The sequence below is a fragment of the Gracilinanus agilis genome, chromosome 6, assembly GCF_016433145.1.
Source record: "Gracilinanus agilis isolate LMUSP501 chromosome 6, AgileGrace, whole genome shotgun sequence".
In the NCBI taxonomy this organism is placed as follows: domain Eukaryota; kingdom Metazoa; phylum Chordata; class Mammalia; order Didelphimorphia; family Didelphidae; genus Gracilinanus; species Gracilinanus agilis.
In genome coordinates, this window is record NC_058135.1 from 291,700,683 (window position 1) to 291,711,494 (window position 10,812).

Consider the following 10,812-nt stretch of genomic DNA (forward strand, 5'->3'; position numbering starts at 1 on the left):
AAAGGAATAATAAACTGGAGGAATTCCATGTGAACTGGAAAGAACTCCAGGAATTGATGAAGAGCAAAAGGAGCAGAACCAGAAGAACACTGTACACAGAGACTGATATACTGTGGTAAAATCGAATGTAATGGACTTCTGTACTGGCAGCAATGCAGTGACCCAGGACAATTCTGAGGGATTTATGGAAAAGAACGCTACCCACATTCAGAGGAAGGACTGCAGGAGAGGAAACAGAAGAAAAACAACTGCTTGAACACATGGGTTGATGTGGGCATGGTTGGGGATGTAGACACTAAACAACCACACCAATGCAACTATCAATAATATGTAAATAAGTCCTGATTAATCACACATGTTAAAACCAGTGGAAATGCATGTTGGATATGGGGGGGCGGGGTGAAGAGGGGTGAAGGGGAAAGTAAAAACAAGAATCATGTAACTCTGGAAAATTAAATAAAATAAAATATTAATATTTTTTAAAAAGTAGTTATTTAGTTCTTGCTGGGGCATGTAGGTGGCTTAGAGAGCCAGGCCTAGAGATGAGAGGACCTGGGTTCAAATCTGGGCAAGGTACTTAACCCCTGACCTCTCATCTGTCTTAGAATTGACATTTAGCATTGATTCTAAGATGGAAGATAAGTGTTTTAAAAAACAAACAAACAGAAGGGATAAAAAAGAATGCTGGGATGTGAGGCTTTACTGCAGAGGAAGGAGTTGAGGAGCCACAGGGAGGTGGTACTGAGCTGGGACAAGGCAATATTCTTTGGGGAGACCTTTGCAAGGGTTTGGGATACTGAAAAGTGATGGGGAAGGGAAATAGGGAGATAGGGAGATTGAGGGCATAGTATGTGTCTAGAACTGTGCATGGGATGCTCAGGGAAGACCAGCATCTTTCAGGGCTGCTCATCCACCTTTGGTGTTCACCGATCACCAAGCTCTCATTTGTGGCTCCAAGAAGGCCACATCTTGGGAAAAATCTGTTTCACCATATGGGCTAAATCTGGTTGAGGGTACGCAACAAACCTCAGAGCTGTCAGTGAGTTAGGGAGGTGTCTACCCCAAACATGTGAAGACTTGCCTCACCCCATTCTGATTAAATGGGCACATGAGAACAGTTGTTCCAACAACCATGAAGGTGGCTGAAGTCGGTGCCATGGATTTCTTAGAGCTCGGTCAGACATGGACGATGCCAAGGTCATCCACTGCATTGAAGGCCATCGACAATCATCCTGACTTTTTTCTTGCCACTGACTTGGATGACTCAGAAAGAGAGAGTGAGACTGATGATGCTGTGTAACTCTGCCTCACCTAAATCCAATTCACATCAAGATGTCTCTCATTGTGATGTCACTGGTCTTCTTTGAAAACCCAAACAACAACAACAACATCAGAAGGAGGAACAGGGTATGAAATCTGGCTCAAGCTACTTCCTCCTGACTATCTGACCTTGGGCAAGTCACTTCTTTAAGGTGGACCTCATTTTCCCCTTTAAAGTCCCTTGTAGCTCCAAATATTTGCTGCCACTTATCAGGTTCAAGTCATTCTAGGTTAGACGCTTTGACCTACAATGCCCTATTATATTTTTGTCATTGCCTTTTAGTTTATACAGGGTTTGAATACTCTCAATTAAAATTTCATCATTGGAAAGTCATGTAAAGATGCGTATCCTTTGTGACTGGCCTTCCCCTTTTCTGCAATGGTAGGGTAGAAGGTGGGCAAAGCATTTGAGGAACAATTTGTGGACAGTAATCTGTGGTCATGTGGTGGAGCTTGAGGGGATGGGGCAGATATAGAGTATTCTTTTGGATGAATTAGCCTAAAATATTAGTGGATAGAATGCGAGGCCTGGAGTTAGGAAGACTTATTTTCCTGAGTTCAAATCAGTCCTAGCTGGGCGGGCAAGTAAGTCACTTCACCCTGCTTGCCTCAGTTTCCTCATCTGCAAAATGAACCGGAGAGGGAAATAGCAAACTATTCCAGTATCTTTGCCCAAGAAAACCTCAAATGGGGTCATGAAGAGTCAGGCCCAACTAAAATGACCAAACAACAACAAAATCCGCACTGGTTAGCTGCTGTAATTTGGGAGGAAATCCTATTCTCCAAAGTGGGAGCATTGAGATTCCATGCCCCACTCCACCAGGGACTTCAAAGCTGAGAACTGGTTAAGATATGGCTCAGTGCTGCTCTCCCCAGAGTAACCTTTGCAGGAACTCGTCTTTGGATCCTCTGCCAGGCTGGTGCCTGGATGAATAGTGGAAAGACCAGTGCATTAAGGTGGAAGTCAAGAGACTTAGCTTCTGGCTTTGCTACTCTTATGCTTTGTGATCTTGGGCAAATTGTTTCACTTTCCTGACCTCAGTTTCCTTCTCTATAAAATGAGGAGTTTGGAATGGGCAATTTCTAAGGTCCATCATGGCTCAAAAGTTTATATACATCTATGAGTTCGTAGGGAGATTCAGGGCTTTGAAGCTGTGGGCAGAGGTAGATCTTTTGGGAGTGGGATGGAGGGAGAGGGCTTGCTCCATCTCCTTCATGTGTTTTACTGACCACTCTTTTCTCCCCTGTCTTTCAGTGTATGAGCAGAAGTTCATCCCTGGCTGCAGCCCAGTGCCCAGCCTCAACCCCCAACCCCAGGTACCATGTCTGGCTCCTATGATGAAGCCACACCTTCAATGGAGGAGATCACCGACAGCTTCTGGGAGGTGAGATTCCCCTCTCACCTTTCTTCTCACTTACCCCTCCCTCCCAAATTCAAGTCCCACATCTGCTTAGTGTTCCACAGAAGGGACCGTAACCTGGGGGTGCCCTGTGCCAGGTCTGTAGGGGCAATGCCCAGCTCCCTCCTGGCTACCTTGGCATCAGACATCTCGGCAGCACCTGGTTCCAGATTTCCTTTCTGCCCTGCTTTGGAACTATATCTTCCCACTCCCAAACCCTCACCCGCCACCCATTCTTACTTCCTCTCTGCCTCCTTTCGCCTATCAGGAGAATTAATTTGGCATATCATAGCCACAAGAGGGAGCAAGACATCCACTTCAGTGAACTTCCATCCACTCTCCTGCCTCCTCTGAGCCATTTGTCCACTGCCCACCAACCCAAATTAAACCTTTGTTTTCCACTGAGTGTCTTTCTCATGCCTTCCACCCTCTCTTCCTTCTCTTCCAGAAGCTTAATGACTATTTTATTTGGCCTGTACCTTTGTTTTTGATGCCCCGTGTGTTGTGGGATGCATATTTGGGAAGGAGTGCAAGAGTTCAGGGGGTGGTTATCAGGATTCCTATTTATTTAATAACTAAAAAGAGTAATAATATTCAAGGTAATTACCCCACAGGGTTGCGGTTTTTTTAAAACCCTTACCTTCTACCTTAAAATGTATACTGTGTATTGGTTCCAAGGTAGAAGAGCGGTAAGGGTTAGGCAATGGGGGTTAAGTGACTTACCCAGGGTCACACAGCTAGGAACTGTCCGAGGTCAGATTTGAACCCAGGACCTCCCATCTCCAGGTCTGACTCTCTATCCACCAAGCCACCTAGTTGCCCCTTCCCCCATAGTTTTGTTGTTGAGCTTTGTAAATATGAGCATCGTTGGAATGAGTGATGATGATGGTGGTGGTGGTGGTGATGATGGCAATGGCAACAACCTTGGTGGAGTGGTTGGATAAGTGACCTCAGAGGTCCCGAAGATTAGGCTTCAAGTTCTGCCTTTGATATACATTGACTGTGTCATGCTGATTATTTGACCTATTAGTGCTCTAGGCAACCCTCTAAGAGCCCATGTTTCAAAAAAGTGGAGATAGTTTCCTTCCTGGGAATTCCTGAAATGTATTAAATCACAGGGCCAATCCCCTATTTTTGAGTAAATAATGACAACTAGGAGGTACAGGAGATACAGAACTGACCTAGAAGTCATCTTCCTCAATTCAAATCCAACCTCAGACACTTCTTAGCTGTGTGACCCTGGTCAAGTCATTTGTTTGGTTTGCCTTGATTTCCTCATTTGGAAAATAAGCTGGAAAGAAAATGGCAAATCACTCCAGTATCCTTGCCAAGAAAACCCCAAATGGGGTCATGAAGAGTCAGACACAAATGAAAAATGACTGAACAATAACAATTCCTATCTCTTTTTATTGAATAAATAATAAACAGTAAATAGAGCTTTTTAAATTTTTTAGTCTGGTGCAAGTTTCTGGATTTCTCTTTTGGCCTTTATTTCTTTGTTTCTGATGCTCTAATTCTACTCTTCTATTTCCCTGTCTCTCTTCCTTCCTGTCCCTTATGCCATCCTGACTGGCTGTTTACTCAACAAGTCACCCTCTCTAAGCCTCAGTTGGCTGTATCTGTAAATTCGAGAGATTCATACTCTCATTACCTACCTCACCAAGTGGTTGTGAAAAAGGCATTTTGTACACCTAAAGTTGCTATACTGCATTTGGATGAACTATTCTACCTTTCACCTGACTGCTGTTTTGTTTCGTTTTGCCATCTCTTTACTACTCTCTCCCTTCATCTCTCTCCTGTCTTCAGGCTGCCTCTCTGGGGCTCTCTATTTCTCTGTCTCCCTCCTCTTCCAACTCTCTCCATCTAGAAAATACATGAAGTTTCTCTTTTCTTGCTCCTCTGTCTTCCATTTTTCTCTTCCCCTCCTGCCCCCTCCACAACCTGTTTGGGGCTCATCCACTTACCTTTCATCTAGCTATGGTGTGACTGGTAGATGGTGGGACATATGGGAGCCAAGGTGCGGGCCAGGCTGGAATGTGGGTGGCATGGGCTAGGCTTCTGCTGGGTCCTCTGCTTCAGTAGCTCCTTCCTTCCTTGCTCAGAGAAGCCACTGCTGGACACAATGGGATATTCCTGGTGTGTGTGCATTGCCTGTGTGTTGGGGGAAGACTTGTTGGTGAAGGAGGCTCTTGAGGCCCTCATACAACATCTCAGTTTTGGTGATTATGATTTGGGGGAGGTTGGGTTGCCTGTTGGTCTTGGAAAAGGGTCAGAGAAAACAGTTCTTGATTTCCATGGTGGGGGGATAGTTAGTGACGAGGTCTCTCTTGAGAGGCAGCAAGAGCCCGGGGAAGCAGGGAGTAGGGATGCCCATTTGTCCTTGGGATTCTTCCAGGTGGGAAACTACAAGCGAACCGTAAAGAGGATCGATGATGGCCATCGGCTCTGCAACGACCTCATGAGCTGCCTTCATGAGCGAGCGAAGATCGAGAAGGCCTATGCCCAGCAGCTCACAGATTGGGCCAAACGCTGGCGCCAGCTCCTGGAGAAAGGTGCCCCCATGCTCTTCCCCACACCATCCCACCCCCAAAGTGGCGTGTGTTGGAGCCTCACAGGGGGCTTCTCAGGCCAGGGGAGGAACACAAACAAGGCTTTCTAGCCTTAAAAGGCAAATGCGCCCTGTTAGAAGCAGCTGGAGGATCGTGGTCCCTCTAGCTTTAGGAAGCTGTGTCTGAGGAGGAGAGAGGGATAGTAGAAAGGAGTCTACCCCAAGGGACCTGCTGACCACATCCCACTGACTTCAGGTACATTTTAGTCTTTCAGTCATAAAGGATGGAACCTTGGGTTTAGAATCAGTGGGCTCTGCTCCTTACTAGCTAGGGGAAGTTGGGTAAGTTTCTCAATCTTGATTTTCCCTTTTGTAAAATGAAGGGGTCAGACAAGATGGTAGTTAGGTTCCCTTCCAGCTTTCAATCATATGTATGATCCTCTTAGTATTTATTAAGCCTCTCAGTTTCCTCAGCTGTAAAATGGGGATAATTGCATTTAGATGAACGGCTTTGTGGGATTTTATATCTGGACTTTGTCCATGGGGGGAAAGTATTTTGTAAATATTAAAGCATTATTGAAATTGGAAGTTTTATTATTACTTAATACCAACTTTGTGCCCAGGCCTGGGCTAGATACATTGAGGGTGCATCTCAGTTCACCAAGTCTGTGAACATCAAAGAGAAGAGTCTGGTCATGCAGAATGAAAGGATTAAGGCAGCCGAGGCACCTTCTGCTGAGGATGAGGAGGGGATTAAGGAATTCAAGGAACTGCTCCCAGAAATTAAAGAAAAGATGACTTCACTGTGGACCACACAGAAGAAGTACTGGGGGAGGGAGGAAGGGAATAATTATTTATGAAGCACCTACTATGTGCCAAGTACTTGGTAAATATTATCTCATTTACTTCTTACAACAATCCTGGGAAGTAGGTGCTATTATTATCTCTATTTTACAGTTAATGAAACTGAGGCAGAAGTGACAACCAGGATTACACAGCTACTGTCCAAGGCTGGATGTGAATCCAGTATAGAAGTTGATCCTAATTCTTCAGGATTTTACAGCAGGGTGGAGAGAGGGGACTTGAATGCACATATACACACACATGAATATATATACACAGGCACACACTAATAGGTGACCCAGGATTTTGTGGTCTAGACAGGAGGAACTCTTGGAGTTCTGAGGAGAGGGAGTGAGATTACCAAGGTGAGGAAATAGGACTAAGGGAGGCAAGCATGGCATCATGGGAACCGCAGCACTGGCTGTGAAAGTCAAAGGATCTGGGTTTAAATCTGACCACTACCTGTGTGACCTTTGGCAAGGTACCTTACCTCTGAGAGCCCCTGTGAAAGGAAGGGGTAGGTAGATCATAAAGCATGGGAGATCCTTTCTAGCTCATATTTCTATGACTTGAGCCTCAAAAGATGGGCAATAAAGGGGCAGCTGGGTAGCTCAGTGGAGTGAGAGTCAGGCCTAGAGACAGGAGGTCCTAGGTTCAAACCCAGCCTCAGCCACTTCCCAGCTGTGTGACCCTGTGCAAGTCACTTGACCCCCATTGCCCACCCTTACCAATCTTCCACCTATGAGACAATACACCGAAGTACAAGGGTTTAAAAAAAAAAAAAGATGGGCAATAATGTCTTAAGATGGGCATTAGGAAGGTAAAGTTGTTGTTTTTTTTTTTAAAGTAGGGAGTGGGTAGACCAGAAACCATCAGTGGTCCTTTCTCCATCATACTTCTATGACTTGAGCCTCAAAGGATGGGCAACAAGAAAGTCTTAAAATGGACATAGGAAGGTACTGCTTTAAAAAAAAAAAGGAGGAAGTGGGTAGACAATAGAGCATCCTTTCTAGCTCATGTTTCTGTGACTTGAGCCTCAAAAGATGGGCAACAAGAAAGTCTTAAGATGGACATTAGGAAGGTAAGGTTTAAAAAAAAAGTAGAGTGGGTAGACCAGAAACCATCAGTGGTCCTTTCTAGCTCATACTTCTATGACTTGAGCCTCAAAGGATGGGCAACCAGGTCATAAGATGGACATAGGAAAGTAAGGTGTTTTGTTTTTTTTTAAAAGGAGGAAGTGGGTAGACAATAGAGCATCAGAGATCCATTCTCATGTTTCTGTGACTTGAACCTCAAAGGATGGGTAACAAGAAGGTCTTAAGATGGGCATTAAGAAAGGGCCAATAGGTGACTCAGTGGATAGAGCTCGAGGCCTGGAGATAGGAGGTCCCATCTGGTCCAACCTCGCACATTGAAGGTGCTTTTGTTGAATTGAATTGAACTCAGGAAACCCCAGGATGCAGCAGGAGTCAGATGTGAGCCTTCCCTAGGTTGCCTACCCAGCCCTGGGTGCTGGGTTTAGCAGAGGGAGGTGGGGCGGAAAGGGAGGGTTGCTCTTCTTTACAGGTTTAGGGATAGGCAAGGGAATTAGGATAGCAAGTACCTATCATCTCTCCCTCAGCTCATTCCTAGGCTCTGGTTCCCCACCTGCAGGTCCACAATATGGCAGCCTGGAACGTGCATGGGGTGCCATCATGACGGAGGCTGACAAGGTGAGCGAGCTGCATCAAGATATGAAGAACAACCTGGTCAATGATGACCTGGAGAAGGTGAAGAATTGGCAGAAGGACGCCTACCACAAGCAGATCATGGGTGGCTTCAAGGAGACCAAGGAAGCTGAGGATGGTTTCCGGAAAGCGCAGAAACCCTGGGCCAAGAAGATGAAGGAGGTACCCAGGGCTAGGTGGGGGAAGAGGCTCTAGGAGGAAGGGCATGAGATTCTCTGTATGTATAATTAACAGGAAGCCTATAGAAAGGTGGCATATTGTAGTGGATAGAGCACTGGCTCCAGAGTCAAGAAGACCTGCGTTTGAATTCCTTCTCAAATACTTATTAGCTGTGTAATTTGGTGTAATTGTGTAATTAGTTTCCTCATCTATAAAATGAAGGGGTTGGACTCCATGACTTCTAAATTCTCTTTGAGTCCTAAGTCTGTGATTCTATGAGAATACATTGGGAGGGATTCCTGGATGACAGATAGTCTTTCTAAGGGGAGGGTATCTGTGGAGAAAAGAGGAAGGGACCCTGTTCTTATCCAGCTAGTCTAATTAAATGCCCACTATTAGCAAGGTCCAGGGCTAGTTACTGAGGATATCAAGACAAAACCAAAGGGTACAGTTCCCAAGGACCTTATATTTTTCTAGAAGAAAAGAATGTGTATGTGGAAAAGTAAATAGAAAATGTATACCAAGTAGATAAAGTAATTTCCGGGATAAGGGAGGGCCTTAGTCACCAGAGGAAGCAGGAAAGTTTTCCTTTAGGAGATGGAACTTGAGCTTGACTTAAAGAATCTGTGAAGGGTACAGTGAGCGAGGTAGCCCGGTCTGGACCCTGGAAGGACCTGGGTTCAGATTGGACCTCATCCATTTATTTCTTAGCTGTGTAACCCAGGGAAAGTCATTTATCCCAAATTGCGTAGCCCTTACTGCTCTTCTGCCTTAGAAGACAGAAAGTAATGGGTTAAAAATAAAGAATCTATGAAGCAGAGATTGAGGAGAAAATACCTTCTAGGTATAGAAGACAGCCTGGACAAAGGAGTGGAAGTAGGAGATGGAAGGTCTAGTATGGGACATGGAGAGCCAGCCAGTTTGGCTGAACTCTAGAGTGTGTGAAGGAGAAGGTCCTCTGAAGATTTGAAATCCACCACATACTTTGGCTTATCTTAAGCAACAACCTAAGGTCCCTCCCACCCAGGAGAGTCTGTAGTCTCTGATCTAAGCCCTGAGTGGGAGGGCAAGAAGTAGAATGGAAAGAATGTGGAAGGAAAGGAAGGGAGGAGATTAGGCCCAAATGATACAATTTTGAGTTTAGCTAGGTAGTAAGTGGGAATGAATAAATCAATCAATTATTCCTTCCTTCCTCCCTCGCTCCCTTCCTTCCTTCCCTCCTTCCTTCCTTTCCTCCTTCCTTCCTCCCTCCTCCTTCATTCTTTCCTTCATTCCTTCCTTCCCTCCTTCCCTTCTTCCTTTCTTCCTTCTTTCCTTCCCTTCCTTCCTTCCTTCCTTCCTTCCTTCCTTCCTTCCTTCCTTCCTTCCTTCCTTCCTTCCTTCCCTCCCTCCTTCAATTAACATTTTTATTTGGTGCCTACAACGTGTCAGGNCCTTCCTTCCTTCCTTCCTTCCTTCCTTCCTTCCTTCCTTCCTTCCCTCCCTCCTTCAATTAACATTTTTATTTGGTGCCTACAACGTGTCAGGCATTGTACTAAGCCCAGTAAGAGGATACCCACCCACCCGAAGAGGCAAAAGACAGTCCCTGGCCTCAAGGAGCTCACAATCAAATTGGGGAGGGGCATGGAACATGTAAACAAATAAACAAAGAAAGAAAGCTATATATAGGCTAAATGGGAAATAACTACCAGAGGAAAAGCCCTGGAACTCAGAGGGCTTAGGGAAGGCTTCCTGTAGAAGGTGGGAAAGGAAGGCAGGAGATAGAGTGGAGAACATTTCAGGCATGAGAGACAAAATGGAAAGAAGGCTGGACTTGGAGTCAGGAAGTCTTGGGTTCAAATACTGCTTCAGACTATAGCTGGGTGAGTCTGGGCTAGTCACTTCACCTCTTCTAGCCTCAGTTTCTCCATCCATAAAATGGGGATAATGATAGCTCCCACCTCCTGCTTTACTAAACTTTAAGGCACTATATCAATGCTGGCTATTAACTTTCCTATCCCTGATAGCTGGAGGCAGCGAAGAAGGCCTACCACTTGGCCTGCAAAGAGGAGAAGCTGGCGGTGACCCGGGAGGCCAACAGCAAGGCGGAGCAGTCAGTCACCCCGGAACAGCAAAAGAAACTTCAGGACAAAGTAGACAAGTGCAAGCAGGACGTACAGAAGGTCTGGCTCCATAGCAGATGGGGGGGGGGGGGGAGGGAGGGAGAGGGAGGGAGCCTAACACAAGCTCCAGCGTGGCCAGGAGGGACACAGGCAGATGCTCCAGCTGCCTCACGCTGGCTCCCGGCTCCCTGGAGCTGATGGTGCAATTTGTTCAATTTTCAATGTGAGCATCTACACTTTGGAAAACAACAAAAATACAAATCAGGGCCTGGTATTTCTTAAGGCCAGACTTAGCAAAGTGAAGGAGAAGGTGCTAATAACGCAGATTAAACTTAAAACGGTGACAAATTTTGGGGTTTTTTGGGGGGGTGGGGAGAGCTGGCTGTTAAACATTGACTGACATGACCTCTGGATGGAGGTGGTGGGACTGCTGATAGAAGTGAGGATCTCAAAGGTCCCCAGACTTCATCTTGCCCCTGATCCCCTTTCTTCCTCCCTCCCTCCATACTTCCCTTCTCTTCCCTTCCCTTTCCTTCCTTTCTCTCCCCTCCCCTCCCTTCCTCTCTCCCTCCTTCCCTTACTTCTCTCTTTCCTTCTCTTTCCTTCCCTCTCTCCCTCCCTTCCCTTCTTTCCTTCCCTTCCTCCCTCCCTCCATCCCTTTCCTTCCTTCATTCTTTCCTTCCTTCCTTCCTTCCTTCCTTCCTTCCTTCCTT

General features: G+C 45.9%; 1 protein-coding gene across 1 annotated transcript; it reads left to right on the forward strand.

Annotated features, from left to right (window-relative positions):
- Nucleotides 1-2,642: 2,642 nt before the first annotated feature.
- Nucleotides 2,643-10,499, forward strand: LOC123252813 (protein kinase C and casein kinase substrate in neurons protein 1-like). Its single transcript, XM_044682054.1, has 5 exons — nt 2,643-2,705; nt 5,116-5,272; nt 7,765-8,000; nt 10,004-10,150; nt 10,224-10,499. The coding sequence occupies exons 1-5, from the start codon at nt 2,643-2,645 to the stop codon at nt 10,497-10,499; spliced, it is 879 nt and encodes a 292-aa protein (XP_044537989.1).
- Nucleotides 10,500-10,812: the final 313 nt, after the last annotated feature.